Here is a 22,720-nt window from a genome sequence, read left to right on the forward strand (position 1 = left end):
TGTGGGGCCTCTTTTATAAGACAATCGTAAAAATGACCAAGTTGTACATATTTTTTTCAGATAAATTTATTTGATTTTGTAAAATTATTACAGCTCATGCAATATCAAAACAGATAAGAACTAAAATCAGTAACAAATTTTGATATATTTGTAAAATATTCAAGTAAATTTATGAGATCGAAGATACAGTAACTTCTTTGGATTATACATATCTTTTATAATATTTTGCAAAGTTACAATTATAACTGACATACTATCATAAAAGATAAGAACTAAAACCAACCTGTGGGCATATGTTTCAACAAGTACATACTATATAAGATGTCATGTGAGAGAGAGAGAGGCAGTACTTCCTCCCCTCCCTTGAATTCAAGGTCACAACTAACTCATGAACTGCTGCTAGATTTTAGCCAGTCTAAAAGTTGCCATTAGTGAATTTATGGGCTAAAGAAGTAATGGAAACTCATTGCAGCCCGATTCTTGCAAATCGATGGCGCGTAATATTGATGCTCACCATGAGTAGATCTATCCACCTCTCAAAACCTGTTATTGCTACTCGTATGAGGGGATCTGTCCATTAAGGGTTAAGTAATTTAATCTCAACTTCTAAACAGCTCATTTTACTTTATAGGAGCCTAGGGTAATTTTGGGTAGCGAGAGTTCAAGTGCGCTTGAAGAAATTGTGTAGATACAAATGTTTCAGGTTTTTTTGCCTTCCTCATGTAGACTTGTCAAAAAGCACCTATGAAATTTCGATGTGCACAAAATTACACTGTTGCATTAACTGGTTCTCTCCAGACATGTCTATTGCTCAAGTTGGCAATGAAAACTGCTAGAGATACCCCCCAATATGCATGAAGATATGTGTATGATTACTGGTTTTGAATAAGCCAGTAAGCAACTTTTCATCTTCATTTCCCGTTCTTTTTGTTTAACTGAATATTGAAAACTGGTGCTAACTTACAAGTTCCCAATCTAACCTGATATTGCAAACTTACAGAGCAAATAAGACTGGGCTTGTGGCACTTTCTAGATCAAGAGCAAAATGTTAAGTCATAATTACAAGGTAAGTAATAGAGACCATAAATGCAAGTTGAGTTACATAAACCTGTTGGTAAATGGTAAAAAGTAATATTAGTAATTTACTTCTTAAAAAAAATGTGACCCATAGATATAAGCCACAGTTGCACCGAGAATCTAGTACTAGGAGAGGATGAAAAGCATGAAGAAAGAATATGAAAGGGGGTAAAGAGATGCAAAGAAATCTTTGATTCTTTGTAAATTACTTACGTACTTTACCAATGTAAAATAGTTTTTACTCCCAATAATTTTTTTTTTTGAGATTTATGTATAAAGTAGTATGAGAAATATAATCTCAAATCTAATTTTATTATTATTATAGTATTGTTAAATTTATCAGTTACATAAACTTCAGTATCTTTCTGAAATATTTTATTCAAGATTCATTGTAGGGACACAATCAAGATAAGGGATTTTTTTTTTTTTTTTTTTTTTTTAATTTAGTTAGGAAACTGTCTTACCTGACAAGCATCACGGCCTCCTTCCACAAAACCAGCACACAAGAACACTTCTGTAATGGGCTGGAAATAGGAATCATCGCAGTCGCTGTTTGACCACACAGGTAGCTGTGCTTCCCTAAGAGTTGCACTTTCACGGCCACCTAAGGAAGCGAATTACGTACTGGGTCATATTTAAAAAAAGTCATATGCATTAATATATAAATAGTACTTAATTTCAGATTTATTTGTTAACTACTTACCTTTCCATTATATAGCTTTAACTCCTGCTGGCACGAACTTAAAGGTTTATAATGGAGAGGTAAGGGTCATTCAAAAAATTATATACAGTATACACAACTGAAAAATTTATGACTACTAAACAAACAGAATTGATAATGTCTTGAAAACTTACAAAATTGAATAAATAAAATTTTTTCATACACAAAGTGAACATAGTATGCACAAGGGTGAAATAACATTTACTATATACATAAGTGGAAAAAGGACTGAGGCTCAATCTTCGAAATATCTAGGACCAATGATATCCAATACATGTTCTACAGAGTTTTAGTATGATTTGAGTCATGATGTAACAAGAAATAAAAATAATCATAGTTTCTTTGGTCAAAAAAAGCTTTAATAAACCCATGCAATGTCTCCTCAGCATGCAAGAAGTGTTCCTAGTGATTGCAAGAGGAAGCTCAAGAGGACTTATGCTGTGCCTACTTTATCCGAATAGGAAAGTTGTTAGATATGATTGAAACAGACAAAACTTATGTTGAGACTGCAAGAAAATCAGACGAATGAATCGTTGATTTGGTAAATTTATAACCATATGAAAAACATAGTACATGAAACGCCTGCTGCTATGCCTGCAAGTGTGAAACTTAAGTTTAACAGTGCAGGATATGGTGTATTGGTAAAAAGGGGAAAAAGGTCTAAGCGTGTGGACAGCAAACATGATGGGGAGTTCCTATGACGAACACATTCTATGGCAGAAGTCCTTAAACTTTTATGAGCCATACAGCATAAGAGCTGATGTTTAGTTATTCAATTGCAGCCAGTAAGGGATGGTTAGAAGCCTGTATATCAATTCAAAATGACAAATTTTTAAATTGATTTGTAATTTTCCTAACTCTATAAACCTGAGGTCCTTTACATTAGGAATTGCTTTCAGTGAAGCCGATCTCTGTCCTGTAGCAACTGCGAGCCGGAGCAAAACAAGCCAGTCAGCGAGATACCTCAACAGACGCATCCCATGCGAATGAGCCCAAGCCGAGACAAAGAACACCTGGGGAGTGGTCGATAGCTCCAAGCAAGGTAGTACTATCCTAAATAAGAGAGCCATCCCCTTGAGGATAAAGCTTAGGTATACTTGCTGGGAAGGATGGGTATTTGAAAATATGCAACCTTCTAGTCCAATGTAAGTATGAAGACATTCTCCCTGATGGAAGTGAGCATTGTCCGTACTGATTCCATCATGAACTGAGTCTGAACAAATCGGTTAAGGGGAGAGAGATCTATGATTACTGATTAGCTCAGCAGGACGGACAATATTGTCAGAACAGTGGTCATAAAGTCAGGAAGTTGTGAACAAGTTGCTGGAACTTCAGAAGGGCCAGCAATCGACTTATTTGCCATGGCCCACAGTGCGAAGCTGGCCACGAACTGCTATCCAGTTCTGGACCAGAGAGCTGCTATGCAGGACGCCTTCCAGCACCCATGGGAGCTCTATGCCTTCCCCCCATTCAGTCAGATGAGAAGGGTCCTGAGCAGACCCTACCAGTCCTACGGCTTTTGAAAGACATTGGTGGCCCCCCTGTCACCACAAGTGGAGTGGTCACAGATTTCCAGCAACTGCTGATATTATGTTCCAAAAGAACTGCCTCAGACACCTTCCCTTCCACCACAGGAGCATAATAAATATACCATTGGGCTGTGTCCTCCCTCCACCTTCAAGGATGGAGGTTATCTAGCAGCTAATCAGAAAGAGGAGCTTTTCCAAGGGGGTAGCTGTAGCCATCACAGACAACTTCAGGCCAACCGCCAAGTGTCTGTGAAGGAAGTGGCAGACTTCCTCATCTTCCTACAGCAGGAGAAGGCAGTGTCTGTAATGGCAGTCAAAAGAATACAAGGTGACCCTCACCAAGAGAGGTGAAAGCCCCAGGGTGGGACATTATGAAGAACCTGGTCAGTGTATTTTCATATTAGTACTGTGATTATGTGTATTTTACATAGGATACAACCATAGCTATCATATATGAATTTACCCTCCTTTTACACCTTGCTTTCCGTTTTTTTCTTATAATAGGGACTGGGTAAAGGGGGCAATTGAGCCGATTCTCAGAAAAAGCGCTAGGCCAGCACAGGTGGTGTGACTCAAAGGCCTACCCGATAGGATTTTGTTTTTTCAAGTTAGTCAGTGACAGCCAAAGCATGCCTTGTGCGAGAAACTATAGAGTTTAACTCTATTGTTCATATCCTAGGAGAAATACAAATTATTTTTAAAATTTATTTCTTAGTTTTAATTTGAATTTTTTGGTGGTTTATAATTTTTCTCTGCATAAAACAATGCAAAATTATAACTGGATACACTATCCCTTGTTCGTAAAGAACGTGTAGCACTTCTGTATGTACAAAATTATAAATTGTTCATATATATGAGTTTAAATTTTTGTGCTCAATACTGGATTATGAGGTATTGAAATTTATATTTGCAATTAACAGGTTTGTATGATAGTATAGTATTCTGTTGCATAAGACATTCATGATGACCCCAGGGGAATACAGAATGTACTATCTGCAGATAATGGGCCCCCATTGTCTATCAGACTGTACTTGAGAATAAAGCCGTAAAAATGTTTTAACAGATGACAGGAGAGTTTTATATATTAAACCATATAGAAAATTGCGGAAGCTCCTGTGTAGATGAGATAAGTGATGAAATGGAGATGGAGAAAGCTTGGACATGTCCCTTGCATGACCCAGATGAATAGTATGTGATCAACTGGGCTTCTGTGGGATCCCAAGAGATGGAAGATCTAGACCTGCCTGGATAAGAACTATGATAAGGAATGTAGAGATTTGTAGAAGATAAAGCACAGGAAAGATATGAACGGAGGAATTTCACAAAGCCCTTTGTGTCATGCAGCATTGACGGTAATGATAATGTAGATGATTACATGCATTCTAGTCTAGGTTATGGTACTGGAGACCTTTCAACGACCTAAGAATGTTTACCATAGTAGGTGGATCCCCAGCCAATGACCGAGGGTGTCTGCCCAACCATATGATCCAGCGGCTGCCTTGCCATACTGTCTGTGGGAAGACACACTGGCAGAATGTATTCACTGAAGTCAACCTTTCGATCCAGTTTGAGTAGAGCCACATCATTGTAGAACCCATGAGACTTGAAATCTGGATGTGGTCGAATGCTGATTACCCTGTTTGTGAATGCGAAAGGTTTTCATTTTATTGTTACTTGTCATAGCTAATATGCAACCATGACTTGTCCTGGTTCACACGAAATATTTTCTGACCTTGCTTGGATTATAAAGCAAATGTAAAATAGTTTTGATTTATTTCACAAACCAGAACAAGACTACTACTGACTACAGTTTTACTCCCCATAAGTACATATGATAGGCTGTAGTACTGATGAGAGCTCTTGAAGCATTGTGAAAAAAAAAAAAAAAAAAAAAAAAAAAAAAAAAAAAAAAAAATATATAGTATTAATATATATATAATATATATAATATATAGATATATAATATATATATATATTGATATATAATATATATATAATATATCTATATATATATATATATATATATAATAATCTATATATAATATATCAGAGAGCAATATGTTTAGTGCATAAAATGATATACTAATCAGGGATCAATATGTTTATTGTACAATGTCATAATCCTTGTTATGTCAATTATGAAACTGCTTGTTTACCAGTGTGGTTTTGATAACTGCAAAAGGAATATTAACTGGAAAGTTTTTGTGTTCCTGTCAGAATTCTGCAGTCATCAACAGTTTGTTTGAATACTCCTTCACTTGCAAGATCAAAACTTTACATTTTTGTAATTTACTGGATAGTATAACTGATCTACTATGTGGCAGTCAAGTTATCACTTAAAAGGTAAATTATCTCTATTCTGTTACCATTTTTTAAATCAGAATAATTATAATCTGGCCTTTTATCAACAATCCAGGAAACAAAATTATTCTAGCCATCCTCATAAGATGAAGGATACATTTCAGAAACCTATTAAATATCTACAATTACGAATTAAAAACCTTTACTTTAGAACATTTGGCGTAGGTTTACTTATAAAATTATAAAGGTTTCATTTGGTTTTACAGTACTGAATATTTCTCAAATTATCTCTAGTGACTTTTATTGTGTGTGAGTATGGTGAGTGAGCTTATGATACATCAAAATATTTAAATTTTCTCTAGTGACTTTTATTGTGGTTTGGTGGGTGAGCTTATGATATATCAAAATATTTTTTAAAATTTTCTCTAGTGACTTTTATTGAGTGTGAGTATGGTGAGTGAGCTTATGATACATCAAAATAACTATTCACTAATCCTCTATGCAGAAAGTTTCGAGCTTTCTTTTGGCAGTGTAATACGATGGAAACACTATTCTCAAGCTAACCTGTAGGTCTGAGGATTCGAGATGAAATCATCACTCTCGCTGAAGATGTTGTGATCACCAAGTCTCACGCTGAACTGCTGTGGATTGAACCTGAAATTTTAAAAAAATATGTATTAACGCTTCAAACAACTTCGAATGGAAATTACTGTTATGTTACAGAAAAATTGTTTTATGTAATGGCAAAGTTGCAAACCCTAAAGGTCTGACATATTATAGCATCATGAGCGGCATTTCATTCCACTTACGTCTTTCCTCGGGAATCTTTGGTGCAATGAGCAGCTGTAAGGATGTATTCACTAGATATTAAAGAGCCCCCACACCAAAATTCTGTTTTCTTTGGTCCATGCAGCCATATGGCTGCCATCCAAGGCCACTGTCCTCGACGTGATTCTTGGCCACCTACCACACGGAATGTGGGGATCACAGGTTTTCCACATTCTAAAAATAAATAAATAAATTGATAAAATATAAAGGTCCTTATTCAAGAATTTTTTAATGAAAAATTGTTCATATAATTTGGACTTGCTCAATCTCTTTAAAGATTTCTGAATGTCACAATGTAATAATGGCAACCCAATATTTTGACAGCATTTACAAATGCAAGAGTTTTCTGTCGTTTGTAAACTTACGTTTTTTTTATTAGGGCGCAAAGAGCAAACGTGAAGATAAAGGTTACATAAAAACTAAAGTTTGTTAAATAAAGGTAAATGTGCAGTGCAAAACATTTTCCTTTTACAACATATCGGCGATGCCTTTTCGAGGAGGGATAAAGTTAAGTAAATTAATAATATTCTTACGGAAAGCATCATTCTTATCGTCTTCGGCGATGGGCTGGATGGGTCGAGGTGGAAGAGTTGTCCCTGCCACCTGTGGGTAATAAACTAAAGTTAACGTATTGTAATTTATTTAGATTATTATATGTTGAATTATAATTATAACAAGCATCCTGGAAAGCCTTTACATACTACTGTCATAACCTTCTGAGATTTTGGCAGTTCCAAAATTTGTCCTCAGCATAGCACACATTGAGCAAATGTGGAGGTAACAAATGATATGCAGCTGTTTTTTTTATGTCGTTTTGAAGTAGATTGCCTCTAATTTCATGTATTATGCTCAAGAACAGAAAATAAGAAATAAAAAGTCAAAATGACTCATAGTAATTAGATGACATAATTAAAAACATTCTCTAATATAGTTCTTAAAAACTGTATAAAGCTATCATTACCACTTTCTGCCTGAACTCTCATCAGTTCCAGGTCTTTATCTATCCCCTTTTTTAATAATTTCATGTGTCTTCCTACACGTAGGTCTTCATCGAGCTGTAAGCACTGTGCTTGCACCAACGAACCCAGGTTTAACCAGCAAGCTTGACAGCCAATCCCAGAGCACCCTCTATCACATGCTTGTGTGTCACCAGCATCACCTGGCCAGGGTCACACCGGGCCGACTATGGTAACCACATTCCCGTCCATATGTTGTATCCAAAGTGGATCTTACCTAATTAATTAGTACGTGTTCATCCTTTGTATGAATTAACATTTACACTGGTGAAACCTTGGAGCAAGTATGTAGACAATAATAAAGCTCTCACGGACTACAGCACAGCTGTGACTATTTTTTTTTTTTTTTTTTTGAAAGGTCTTTGTCATCCGCTCATTAAATAAAACACGATATTTTTCAGTAAACCCCTGGTGACTGACTAAATATGGATATGCCTAAGAAAACAAAGCTATCAACAGCCTAATATGGTGCTTAAGTTCTCGCTAACTTGCTCTCGAGTGTTAAAAAATTATGACTATAGCACAAAACTAGGCTCTGACACCAAAAGCAGTAGCTAACTGGTTAAATACAACCGAATCTACGGCTTAAAAAGAATCATGTGAAAGTTAAAGCATACATGAGGTGCAGTAAAGCTGTCTGTCCACTTTCTCGATGACTGAGCGATATGGCCGGTTCTAAAGAGCCGAGATACAATTTTGCCTGCGAAATGCAGAGTTCTGAAAAAAAAAGGCAGCCTACATCCTCAAGGTGATCCCAGATCCCCTCTTCCCCTGCATTGCATGCTAGCAGAAGGTACAACAAGAGTTTTGTGTATGAAGAAATCCAATAGTTCCTCATCACATATTTCTTGCTGCCAAACACTTGTGCCAGACAAACCCTCAATCTTCTCAACACCCTTCCAATAGATACCTCTCCAAGGTTATCCTGGTACAAGTTTGAGTCCCTCTTCACACTGCCAAAGTTTAACACTGATATTGCACTACAGAAGGTCAACCTCACAAGAAAGATGTAGCTGTCATCTCCTAACTAACATCCATTCCTCCCTTCCCAATGGTGAAAGTATGCCCACAGCAGACGTACTGAAGAATGTAGAAGAGTTACTGGAAGCCTTCAAGATCTCATAACAGACCCAAAGACAACCTTGACCACAACAATTTAGCCAATATGTGCACAGGTGACAGTACAAAATGCAGCTGGTGGGGCACCCCCAACTTTCTGTACTGTGCTTCTACAGTATAAAGGACCTGCACATGTCGCCAACCATGCCTCCAGGAGGGGGGTCCTGGTGGATACAAGTAGATTCAAACCAATACCAATCCCATCAAAGGATGACCAACGATGCCCATGAGACACCCAAAGGCAACCAGCAGCTGCCCAACAGCATCTTACAGGCACTGGTACCCCACCCTCCAGCTAATAAGCAGGAAATACCGGTTCACCACTGCTGACAACCAGATGCCACTACACAGTGCCGACTTCCTTGGATACTACAGGCTGCTGGTGGAATTTGCTCTTTACCACTTAAGGGACCTGTCCTCCTACCAAACAGAATCCCCCCGCCCATGACAGATCCCAAGAAGCTGCTCATCTCATCCATAGGACACACTGACCTACACTAGCTATGACAGAGCTTCAAGATATACACAGCATGCATCAAGGCAGAAACAACCCCCTATCCCTCAAAGAGGCAGTCTTCACCAGGTGTAACCCTGGGTCCTTCTCAGTCTGTATACTGCACCGAAAGAAGGATGAAAGAAAAACACTGAAATAGCATTTAGTGAAACCATCTGTGTAAGGGTAATTTCTTTCCAAGTGCCCACAAGCCTCCCGCAACCCAGCCCTCATATAGGTAATCATATCCAGTCATCAGGCATCATGTCAAAGTGCTCAAAACACTGCTATAGAGTCATAAGGATTGGGTATCCTACCACAGGCTTAAAACAACCTACTTGGGAGGTGATGACCTACCCCAAAATTAATCTCACCTACATAGTTTGGGAGGCAAAGTCGACAACACTTGACAACCAACCTATTATTACAAAGAACGATCAGTGGACTAACTACTGAATAGTGAAAAATGTGCGTCTAATCAAGCGATTTATACACTCCTACGGAAATCACAGTGAAAAATTATATAGGGTAGTCATTTCCAGTGGTACAGTATAATGCACTTCTATATTCAATTACGTACATACCAGTACACAAGTTAATTTATGTATCTTTGTTTGCCACCAGTCTCTGGTATTATGTAAATCAATGTTGATTTAATGTTTCCACTTATGCATTTTCAAATATTTCATGTATTTGCCATGTATTTTAGACCAGTCCGCCACTGTTATTAATAATTTTTTTTACTATCAATAATGGTGATAATTAATCATACCCATGTACTGTAATGCACTATAACTACCAATATGACTGAAAAATGAAGTCATCTACAGCGTTCTTTGGATATCATAATGAGCAATATTCATAAACGATGAAGATAATACTTACTGGTGAAGGAGGAGGGGGAGGTGGTCGAGCGATGGGCGGTCGAGGGCGGTTTGTCGAGGGCGGAGGGACGTCGTTGTTGTTGATGCTGTTTCCACCCCTTAGGAAGACAAGCGCAGGCATGAGGGAAATGTAGTATTTGTAGCTATGTGTACGGAAGTATGTTGACAATATATTCATTCAAACTGAAATATTAAAGGTGACCCTCAAAAAGCATTAACTACAAAATAGTGAGATTCATTGCTGTTGTGCTCGAAAGATGGTATCACAAATATAGTAGAAAGTAAATAGGAATTAAAGCATACAGAGGTAGTGATACAGCTCTCAAGGTGGTTTGGACTCCTGCCATTAGGGAGGAATAAATGATGGGTATGTGAGAATTCATACATAATGAGATTAAAATAGAAAAGCTGAGAGAACAGATACCATGAAACCCGGTGGAGGATAATATGTTGCAATAACGTAAGTGATGAGGACTTAATGGATGAATAGGTCATGTAAAATTCTCAACAGTTCATTTATAACAGTGAATGTCTAACGGACAGTTAGCTTAAACTTTATAAGCTTAAAGTTTTGGGATTTTAGAAGGTTTTTTTTATACAACAAAATTGTTATAATGAAATGCTTTACTGAAAATCCTCAGGAAAGGCAACAGCTAAAATGAAAACTGCAGAAATGCAAAAAGAGATCATTGTACTTGAGTAAGCCATCGAGTAAGAACCCATAAAATGTCGAGGCATTTATGATTTTATCAATATAGGAAGTAATAAATCTAACACCAATTGAGCATTTGGCAAGAATTTCAAGAATAGCGATGTAGTCAGATCAAGAATTTTTGCATCAATTTGCTGTAATTTAGCTGTGCAACAGAACCGCTATAACAAATCTACCTTTTATCTGGACTGTAATATACAAATATATGTGCAGTTCACAAAGAAATCAACAAAATTACTACTGATTAGCTCATTTGAATGCATACCTACTTGCAAGCCACGTCGGAGCTCTAAAGTCATGAAAAATGCAAATTTATTCTCCCATAGGAGGTTAAGAGCTTTCACCTACGTATCATGTTGAAGCAAGCAACTTCAGGGATTGGATGGCCAGGGGTTGCTGAGCGGTTTATAGTAAGCTGGTGCCAGAAAAAGGTTTTGGACTACAGAATAGTATATGATCAGTGGTAGAAAAGAGAGCTGCAAATAAAAGCATAATAATATGGTTGGGGAAGAGATTATGACACAGAATAGACGGTTAGGCTGGTTGCTGAATAGTTTATAGTCATCATTAACCATGTGAGATATTTAGTGAATTACTGAACTTTCTCTGTACCAAGTCTTCGGACCAAACTTTCATAAATCAAACCATATCGAACGGTTGTTAATAATAATGCTGTTATTGAATGAGACGAGAGAGGTAAGAGGTGGGAATAGTTTTGTTGGCATAGCTAATATTGAGAGAAAAATAAAAACACTACTAGGTCCATTTAATGCATTAAAATGCCCTCATCTGATTTTTATACTACCTGCCTAAACAACTACAGGGGGAGACTTGCAAATGCTACGGAGTTAAGAAAATTGATGTACTGTACTGTACTGTTCAGTATATCAGCATCTTCCGTTTCTTTGACAGTGTTGAGTGTAGCACGACATCTATCACGTTCTAAAATAACTGTCACCTACAATCGCCTTGGCTTAATACTGTCCAAGTGACTGCCTTCTTGTTAGTTTTAAGGATATGAAGTGAGTTAAAAGCTCACAATTATAGGTAACTTACTTAATACAATTGCTGAGAGTAGTATAAGATAACGAGTAAGAATTTTCAAATGACGTTTAAGATCATTTAAAAGATAAGGAATGGTACGAAAAATGAGAGATGGTGTAACTCAGTGGCAGAAAATGGACCAAGTTGATTAAATGAAACCTTTAAAAAAGCATATTAGGGCATTTAACATGTTCACCATAATACTCCAAAGGTGGAATGTATTATTCATAGCTCTATGTATTACCATCAGTTACCCCGTTACTTTTTATAGTTGTTAAATGATAACAGGTCAGCTGATGCAAAGCAAAAAGACGTCAGGGAGAAATATCTGTTACAAATGAATAACATGCATCACTATATGTTATGATTTGAAGATCTTTGACTGACTTAGGCTTATAATCAATTTTATATGTTCCGACCGCACTATTCTACCGGTATATACCGTATAAAGTTTAACTGTATGAGTTGGAATTAATATGAACTAACGGAACAGGATAGTAAAAAAATTATGAAAAAATAACATTGGTGTACACGGTGCCGCATCATCACAAATGTCCCAAAAATGACAAGGGTACAAAGTCTTAAGAGATAATGCAGAATTTAAGGATACTTAGTAAAACCCACAATTTTAAATGAATGAACTTGGGGGACTTGATGAACAAAATGATGACCTCAAAGATGGATCTAGAAAAAAGGGGGGTTCTAAAGTGATATGTAGGAATGGTTAGTGAAATGGTTATTACAATGATTTACAGAACTTGAACTTCAGCCTGCGATGCGATACAGCGAAAGAGCTACTGAGGGCCGAGGGAGACATACTGTAAATCGACTGAATATACTTACTCGTCTGCCCCAGCAGGGCAACACACGCCCGGAACGAAAAGGCTCTTGAAGCACACCGATTTCCTCAGGTTGGTGAGGTCAAGGATGAGGTCAGGGCAGTCACTGAGGTCCTTGCAGTAGCCCTGCCCTCCGCCTGGTGTGGTGCAACTCCTGACATTGTCCGACTTCTCCGCCTGCGGGTTGCTCGTTTCTTCCGTATTCCCAGGGAGATCTATCACTATTCGCCCGTCACCGAATGAAACTGCTGGTATAATAGTTTGCCCAACGGCGTTAGAAACCCTCTTTGCGATGGGAGCGAGAGCGTTGGTCAAGTTTTGTCCCAGGAACTGTCTGGAGAGGGCGTATGCTGCGTTGTCCACCACTTGCACGATGCCGTTTCCGTTCCCTCCCGTTCCGCCGAGTCCTTGGTTGTTGTCTCGGTTGGGTTGGAATAGCTGAACTGGGCGAGAAGGGTACTCAGCATCGTGGGGGTAGTCCGGGGAGTAATGGCTGTACTGTGGGTAGTCTTGGGAGTACAGGTTTGATCCAGTTTGTCCGTCGGCGTATTGGGAAACGACATAGTCATGGTAGTCTTGGTTTGTATAATAGTCTGGGTTAGGAGTGGAGGGGGAGTTCAAGCTACTAATTGCACCGGCTAAGTTGTTAATGCCATTGCTAATACCCCCTTGGATGTTGTTAGCGATTGTTTTAATGCGGCTGTGTCTCTGCTCGCCCAATACCCGCATGCCAAGTCGGTCGATGCCCTTGGCTGTCGACTTCGACACTATTCTGGCACTCTTTTGAATGCCCGACTCAATGACATCAATGCCCTTGTTAATGTAGGGGACAGCGGCGTTACTTACGTCGACAATCGTGTCCTCAATGGCGGGCATGACTTTGTTAACCACGAACTTGGATGTCGCCTGCAGCCCTTCGGCCGTGCGAACTACCACATGGTTGCCAGCCCTCAGTAGGGCGTTACCTACCGTGGGTGCCACATCTTCGGATATGCGCTCTGCCGCATAACGTACTCTTGGTACTACATGTCTATCCAATGTGGTGCCCAGGGCAGATATGCCTTGTTGGAATGACTTTCCAACAGTGCGCAACATGCTGTTGACGACTGCTGCAGTGTCAAAATAGCACAAAAAATCTAGTTGTTAGTAAAATCTAGAAGATACACAGATCTGGTCAGAGGTTCATGCTCCTAATGAATCATATTAACCTGAGCTTATCATTGCCGATAAACCTTACGTTTGAAATTACTTAACTTTTTTGTACATAGCATGGACAGGCAACACAATACTCATAAACCTTATGCAAGCAGGTTAGAAAAGTAAGCAATGACTCAAATTTACAATAATCTATAAATTTATAGGGTTCATAGACATAAATGATTGTCTTACGCAACTGTCATTTCTTCTAAGCACTGATTCTCTCTGCAAAAATATAATGACCGAGTGCTGGCTTTTGCTCACAGCCAGCTCATGAACCTCTGACAGACACCATTTAGACACAGTATCACAATAACGTCCTCCCTTAATTTTGTAAAATTAGACCATTCACAATCAGTAAGTGCAGGTCCCTTACTCAGTTGAGGAGTTGCACTCATCGGGTGGTAACATAAAACCATTTAATCAAGCTTCTCTCAGAGTCTGAGTTTGTTCTACTATAACAACAGATTTGCAAAATTTTATAACATTATTCATATTTTATTACTATCAAAATTAGTCTTGGCTAGAGCAATGACGAATCTCTTGCCAGTGTGTTTTATTTTAATCGGAATCAGTTTCACGAGGTTACATATAAGAGTGATCACAAAAATTTTACTTCATAAAATATTGTAGTTTTACAATTACTGCTAATTTAAATAATTCATGAGTTACTTAGAGACAATAAAGTGGTACCCAGAGGTGGAACTGTAACACTCATTGCAAACATCAGGTCAATCAAGGGAGGACGAGACATGCAAAAGCAGTTCAATCATTTTCTGAACTGAACATGGCTTAATAAAGCTTTTTTTATAGGCTAATTATTATGATTCATTTCATTGCCTGTTATTTTTCATGCACTATAACTAAGACACGACAGATTTACTTCAGCGTGAATTTTGATATGCAACTAAAAAAAGGCTTCCACTATGTAGTTTAGAATTTATTTACAAGTTTCTTCTTTCATAGCTTTAGATGCAAGGTGCTGTATTTGTACAGATTCTCCTGTAATACAGATGGAAGCGTTGGTGTTTGCATAAAACATTCAATACATAACTAATGTTTAATATGTTATTCAACACACATTTCTATAAGCAACATCCTTGCAGATGCGTGGTACACTGCGTGGCAAGCTACAACAGAACATGCACCTTGTGTAGTATGTATACACTACACTTTTATCTACATTCAAAATACCTTTATCTACTTTTGAACACTTATCTACATTCAAAACACTGCCACAACGTCTCTATTACTAAATCTGCATACTTTATTTATTTACATGATTTTTACGTACTTTTTTTTTTTTTAGGACGGTTTCACAACAGTTAGTAAGTCAATTATCAGTACAGACTTCTAATACCTTAAATATCCCCAGATGTGAAATTATTTCCTCAAGTTGTAGAGAGGCAAAATTCCTTGTCAATGTAGTCTAGTCCACAGGGGTACAATGATCCAAGAAACAAACGTCAATTAATTGAATTATATGCTCAAATATTATTCACACACAGTACACTGTGCGTAATGAAAATAAAATTCAAATAATTATTGAGAAAAAAGGCATGTGGATATACAACTGATTCGCAAATTAAAACTAAAACTTGAATAAGATTAATTCATATTAAAAATCTAAATTTACCAAAATGAATGCTTAATGTTCATCTAATTCACGCATGGATAACTTAATTCTGTAATTACTTTTACGTACTCAGTGACACTTAACCTAATTTGTCAGCGTACTTACACAACTGCCGCTTATCTCTCCCTGGATCTGGATCGGGCTGAGGATTCGGTGACGGGTTGGCTTCTGGAAGTCCAAGGCAAAATCCCACAACTGTGCAGAAAACCACCAGGGACACTCCTACTGTCCATCTCCGCATTTTCTGGGAAAATAAGAAGATTGAAGTCAGGATTGAATGCAGAAAAACAAAGAGTTGTTTAAACAAGACCGGTTCCAGAAGGCAAAATGTAAGAAATAATTATGATGGAAAGACATCAAATTGTATAAAACAAAAGGGTATCAGAAGCCTATAACATCCAACAACGTTTAGCAATATTCCCCCCCCCCGCCCCGCCCCCGCAAAAAAAAAAAAAAAAAAAAAAAAAAACTCTCTCTCTCTCTCTCTCTCTCTCTCTCTCTCAAAGAGTAGTATTATCAGACCACTGAGTTGCAAGAACTCTTTTAGGGATGGCCGGAAGGACTAGTTAATTGTTCGCACAAATTTATTTGTAAATTGAATTTTATCTAAGCGGTTGCAGGGCTGGAAACATTTTAGAACCGTTTCAAGAGAATATTTATTTTCGGGTAACATTCCTTTTAAGTGTGTGGTTTTTACAATGCAAGCTTCTTGGACGTTGATATTTTTGCCATTCAGTTAAAATATACTTTATAGGTACTTGTGTTCTGACATAAGTATCTATAAAGTATATCACAAGCTGGCGGGGCGGGGGGGGGGGGGGGGGGGTGGGGGGGGTCGGGTGTTACATGGCGTGCACATTAAAAAGCTGTGTTAGATTACTATGTCCTATTCTTAATATTGTTAAGAGTATTTGTCTTCTATTATTTCTTGAAGGTGAAGGCCATTCTCTAACGGTGTCTTTAACAGTCCTTATCTGTTCGTTGTGGGCGTCATTTCAGTCTCGTTGCCATGTACATGTAGCCGATCTTCGACTGGAAGATGAAATTGAAAGACTCAGCAGAATTGATTGATTACATAACGAAAACAAAATCCCTGATTCACTTCGAAATCTAATGTAGGATCAAAACCTGATAATACTCATGTCGTCCATTTCAGCATTTTATACGAAAAAAAATTGTATACAGAAAAGTTAATTACTCCATACAAATATATTAATACCGTCACAAAAATAACATATCTAAAATAAGTCATTAAAAACATATGCAAATCCGTTTATTAGTCTATTACTTGTACACCATTACACCATTTCCATTCCCTTCAATTTACTTTAGGTAAAGTTGCGCCATAGCTGCATATGTAAAGTTAGTTGCTCGTGCCATCGACCCTCACGTTAACTACGTCGAAGGCGCCAAGTAGGATCCCTAATATTATAAAAGTTGTGGGCTTCAGTTTTCTCAATGTGAACAACATCAAACATATATATATATATATATATATATATATATAATATATATATATTATATATATATATATATCACATATATATATATATACATATATATTGGATACAAATAGTATACATATATAATATATATATATATATATATATCATATATGATATGTATATATATATATAATATATATATATATATATATATATATATTATATATATATATATATATATATATATGTTTGATGTTGTTCACATTGAGAAAACTGACGCCCACAACTTTTTTATTATTTTAGGGGTCCTACTTGGCGCCTTGGACGTAGTTAACGTAAGGGTCGATGGCACGAGCAACTAACTTTACATATGCAGCTCAGGCGCAACTTTACCTAAAGTAAATTGAAGGGAATGGAAATGGTGTAATGGTGTACAAGTAATAGACTAATAAACGGATTTGCATATGTTTTTAATGACTTATTTTAGATATGTTATTTTTGTGACGGTATTAATATATTTGTATGGAGTAATTAACTTTTCTGTATAAATTTTTTTTCGTATAAAATGCTGAAATGGACGACATGAGTATTATCATGCTAAGATCCTATGTTGAGAATATATATATATAATATATATATATAATATATATATATATATATATATATATATATATATATATATCTATCCATATGCACTGGATAATCACCGTGTACCAGTCAAGCTTTCGAAAAACGAACAAACAATAGCGGTGAAAATGCACGATGAAAAATGCGAGTCCACTTTTGTTTTCATTTTCCAGTCTCCATCAGCACTTTCCCTTATGGCGTTGGATGCATCCAGTTTGCCCTCAGGGGCGTTTTTTCATTGTGAGAGCGAAACAATTACGCTCGTTATGTGCGGTAATGATTCTTAGGTTGAGAGAGAAAAAAGAAACGGTTTCAGTGGTGGTTCTCAGGTTCATGAAAACAAACTATTGCAGTGGTAGTTCTCTGGCATATGAAAAGAGCGAAAGCTGCCCTCGTATTTTATGGGGTCATGTTCTAGCTATAACATACGCGTTTCTTGCTGTCGTTCGTTTCTTTGGATCAAAATCGCACAGTTCCAGCACGGACTCTTGGTCAAAAGACCAACCCGTGATGCAGCATATGAAGCAATCGTATTTCAATACGTGGAATGAAAATGTACAATCATACAATACCAATGAACATCGATATTACATTGCAGGAGCGATCACACGATATATATATATATATACATATATATATATATATATATTCTATATATATATATATATATATATATATTTATATGTATGTGTGTGATAAACAGGCCTATTCACAGAAAACGCATCAATGAAAAGTGAACGCTAGCGTGATTTTATGCACATAGCAAAAGTGGAGTTTAGGGAGAAGTCAATCCTTCAGTAAATATCAACTTTCGAATTCTGAGAAAACGGTCACTCTTCCTCGGCATTGATTACCGATTACACTTCATTTAGAACAAAATTCGTCAAGTTTTGTTCAGTATAAATCATATATTCTACCAAGCAATTTTATTTCTGTTCACTTCTAGCTCTCCTCATATTAGTAACTCGAGTTTTTAAGATTGCTCCTACAAGAATGGTTGCACATGCCGGATAATAATAATAATAATATAATAATAATAATAATTAATAATAATAAAATAATAATAATAATAAATAATAATAATTAATAATAATAAAATAATAATAATAATAATAATAATAATAATAAAACCTTCACTGACCTCAGTTTCATGCGTAATTTACTAAAGCCTGCTTCCCTGTTTTGCTCGTTTCTTACAAATGTGTGCATGTTGAGAAAAACCGCAGCAGAAATGAAAAACAGTAATAATAATAATAATAATTTATTTCACCTCTCCCAGTTTCAAACACCAATTCAATTTTCCTTTCATAAGTTAAAATCTCGTTCCTTACTGCCGTTAGGCTGCTATGTCAGTATCATGGTAAAACAGCGAAGTTCCTGGCCCATTTCACGCGATATTAATCGGTTCGGGGAAAGCGGAAATCCTTTCCAATCTTTGCTCGTAAACCGTAGATTCGTCACGTACTTCGAGGCTTTATTTTGTAATGAATCTCCACATTAAATAGCTATGCTTCTACTTTTTCCAAGAGTCACATATATGCATGTACATACGATCCAGATTTCCAGGGAAAGATGTCCGATCACACTTTTTATTCTAAAGCCGACGTTTCACATCACATGATGCATTGTATGTATGTATGTATTTACATATGCATATATGTGTATGTGTGCGAGTGCGCGTATACGTATGCATGCATATATATATATATATATATATATATTATTATATTATAATCTATATATATATAATATATATAGTATATATATATATATATATTATATATATATTACGCGGGTTATGCCTCCGTTTTATATCACTTATAAATTACCTCACACAACGACAAAATCAGACTTTTGAAATATATTGTGCAACACTCTAGTTATTGTCATTTTTGTCAAACGATATTGCATTATTTATGTAGTGCCACATGGGTGTATCCAAACCTCTTCTACCATACCAAAACATGGAGAGAGAGAGAGAGAGAGAGAGAGAGAGAGAGAGAGAGAGAGAGTTGTATTATTTACAAATTTACGAGTAGCCCGAGTTTCCCTCAACAGTTGGGCGTAAAAAAAAAAAAAATTGCTATTCGGGCCAACAGGTGCGTGGGCTGTTTTAAGGTCCAAAAGAATCTGAATAATTTCTTCGGTAACCAAAAGGAACAAGTCCAGCCGCCGCCTTCGAGTAACATATTGGTAGGACTTCCCTCTTCTCCTAAGACTTCGGAAGAAGACCGTTTGAGAGAGCTACTATAATATTCTTAGTTTTAGATAATATTTTAAAACTTCATATCACACTTTCTAGGTGACAAGTTACACCCTTCCTAATTTGGGGCAGTTTTACAGGGTTTCTTATTATATTTCAGGCATTCACCATTAAATTCTTTATTTTCTGGTTGCTATGTATGGCTTTCGGTAAATCTAGAATTTCTCATAATAAAAGTGAAAATTAATTTGTAACATCTAGTTAATTTCATTAATTGAACCCGCAAAGCATTATTTTACGATAAAACAAACTTGGAGATCAGATGAAAAAGGGAAAACAAAGAATGACGCAATCAGTGACTTCATGAATAAAAAGAGAAAAGGAGATATTCAGCGATTCGTTTTCAGCTTTCTGCTGCCCTGGTGAAAGTGGCTTGCACAAACAATCAAGGATGACGATCACCGCGCGAGAGAAAACATCGGCTGTTCTCAGAAACCGACCCATGTTCTCCAAGTGATTAGAAGACGCGTACCAGAGTACTAAGTTCTGTTCCTTCGCAATTGGAGCTTGCGTCACAAGAGTACGTTTTTCGGCATCTTTTACCATCTAGCACCAAACCTTGCACTGCGCAGCCGCTACAGTTTTACCACCCATATTGACCATTTGAGAAACTTTGCTAAGCTGCGAACATCACTGTAACACCCGAAGTCAGGCTGCTTCAGCTCGTGTGACACCGATCTCGAGTGCATGGGCGACTTCTAATCTGCCTCCAGTAATGGCTACTCAGGGTAAAGTTTGGCCGCAGCAGACTGAAGAGTACCGGGAAAAGCTTTCATGTGACCCTATCTTGATTCACTACACCTGTGGGCGGTACTGGAATCCGCCGATAATGGCAGATTCTGTGTGGCCCCCGTCCTATTTTTCTTATATGAAATATAGCTCTCTATAATTCAATTAGGAAAAGGTACCATAAATAATCTATTTTCTGTTCAAACTCATAACTGAATTTAATAATGTAAAAAAATTATTAAAATATTTATGAATTTTTTGGAGACGTGATACTCACTCATTGCTATATTTTTTGTTGGCTCATTTAATGTGTAGTTCAAGAATGCATTTTCCTCTCGTGGGATATACACGGGTCTCTCCCGTGATAATTTCCCCACGAGCGCCAGGAAATATAATATTAATGATGCCACCCCAACAATTAAAGCAAGATCTGCGTTGCATCACTCGAGAAAGTAATGCAGCGAGAGGGTCGTGTTACAATGGGAGCATTATTCTAACGTCACTCTTTCTTAGTGCAATTACATCTTTTATTCCTTGATTCATCTATTGTATATTGATTTGTTATTATCTTCGCTTCCTTAGTTTTTTCTTATCATAAGCATTCCACTCTGTGGAAACCTGCTTATAAGTTACTGATATCTTGAACTATCAGTTTGAATGTCTAATCGTCCGAATCAGCTACACAATGAGTGGTCGGTCTTGTATGGATAAAAAAAGAGAGAATAAAGATGAATATTTATAGTAATTCAAGCAATAATCGCCATGAGAGAGTTCTCCTCCAAAACCAACCCCCAACCGTTTTTTAAAACTTTGAATCTCAATTCACTCATTCAGTCCATTGGCTCTTCAGGTCTCAATAATGTCCACTTTCTGACGTAACCAGACCCCGACATGTCCCTACTTTGCTCAATCTCAACCCAGTTATAGGGATCTACGACATCCATTGTAAGTAGTCTCTCCAAGACGTTTTTTTCCCACCTTCATCTGAGTCTTCTACCTTCCACTGAGCCTTCTGTCAGCCTCGTCGTAATCTTCTATTCCCAGGTCTACTAGTCTTAACTTTCCTGTCACTCCTCGAGGGTATTCTATGGTCAACGCGCCAAGACTGTCATTTTCCCTCTCATGATATCAGATGTCTAAACCCCATCCTTTGTCGCACAGGCACACACATGTGCCAGCGCGTAGGCACGTAGACACACACCTGTCGTGTCATTTCAACCGCACCAATTTTCACTTTCCATATCACAGGTGGCGGATGCGGAAGACATTATATTATGGAAGGGGGTATGGTGCCGCTAGTCCGAATTGAGGAACCCAACTGGTCAAGTTTTTACAACTACCAGTTTTAAAAACTAGAAACAGTAACTGCACGAACATGGATTTTGTTTATGAAAATGTATATTATATAAATATATATATATATAATATATATATATTATATATATAATATATATATATATATATATATATATATATAATATTCAGTAGTTAATTTTAGTACAATGGGGTATTTAAGCAAATCCAAATAAAGTCTTATTCACATAAGTACTATCTATAAAGACAGTAAGCTTTCACTTGGTATAACAGGCCTCATCATAATGAAAAAATGAAAAAGAATCTCAGAACAAAAGATGGTTAACAAATTCGAAAAGATTGACGAACACAAAACATAAAAAAGAAATGAGTCAACAAATCGTAGCTGCATTGACGATTTGACAAATACAAATGAAATATATAAATTAACAAATACACAGAATATATGATTAATTAAAAAATAGAATATTTTGGTGAACATGATTACCTTCCCGTCCCCTCATGAACAATTCGACTGTTATCTTCATCCGAAGTGTTCCAGCCTACTCCGATTCTACAGTATAGTCATTCTTTTATTTAGGTGCGAATGCACTGCTTTCATCTGGATTGAGCACTTTTTCTTTTCCTCTCCCCCCACCTTCCCCCCAATTCCCCGCAACCCTATCTAACCCCCACCACAACTAAAAAAATTTGGGATGACGGAGCCCAATTTCATTCCTCGGGTCTGGGTTACACCGCCTCAGTGATATAACCTCTCAGTCATATAAGAAAAAAAAATATGCTTATAATCTGGAAGATATTAGATACTTTACCCAGAATCTAAGCAGAGGTAAGATTTCCTTCTTTTTTCTTTTGGACCTTTTACAGTGCATATCTGAATGTATAATGCTTGAACACACACACACTATACATATATATCATATATATATATATATATATATATATA

At 36.9% G+C, this 22,720-nt stretch overlaps 1 protein-coding gene across 1 annotated transcript in view; it reads right to left on the bottom strand.

Moving 5' to 3' along the window:
• Positions 1 to 22,720, bottom strand: part of LOC135213601 (uncharacterized) — a 57,253-nt gene that overhangs the window by 5,617 nt on the left and 28,916 nt on the right. The window contains exons 2-9 of the mRNA XM_064247620.1: positions 15,502 to 15,640; positions 12,568 to 13,672; positions 9,970 to 10,066; positions 6,990 to 7,059; positions 6,438 to 6,630; positions 6,193 to 6,282; positions 4,761 to 4,963; positions 1,542 to 1,681 (exon numbers count right to left, since the gene is read on the bottom strand). Of these exons, the coding sequence (XP_064103690.1) occupies positions 1,542 to 1,681; positions 4,761 to 4,963; positions 6,193 to 6,282; positions 6,438 to 6,630; positions 6,990 to 7,059; positions 9,970 to 10,066; positions 12,568 to 13,672; positions 15,502 to 15,637 (2,034 nt within the window). The 5' untranslated portion in view covers positions 15,638 to 15,640. The remainder of the gene's footprint in view (positions 1 to 1,541; positions 1,682 to 4,760; positions 4,964 to 6,192; positions 6,283 to 6,437; positions 6,631 to 6,989; positions 7,060 to 9,969; positions 10,067 to 12,567; positions 13,673 to 15,501; positions 15,641 to 22,720) is intronic.

The sequence above is a fragment of the Macrobrachium nipponense genome, chromosome 43 (genome assembly GCF_015104395.2).
Source record: "Macrobrachium nipponense isolate FS-2020 chromosome 43, ASM1510439v2, whole genome shotgun sequence".
Taxonomy (NCBI): Eukaryota; Metazoa; Arthropoda; class Malacostraca; order Decapoda; family Palaemonidae; genus Macrobrachium; species Macrobrachium nipponense.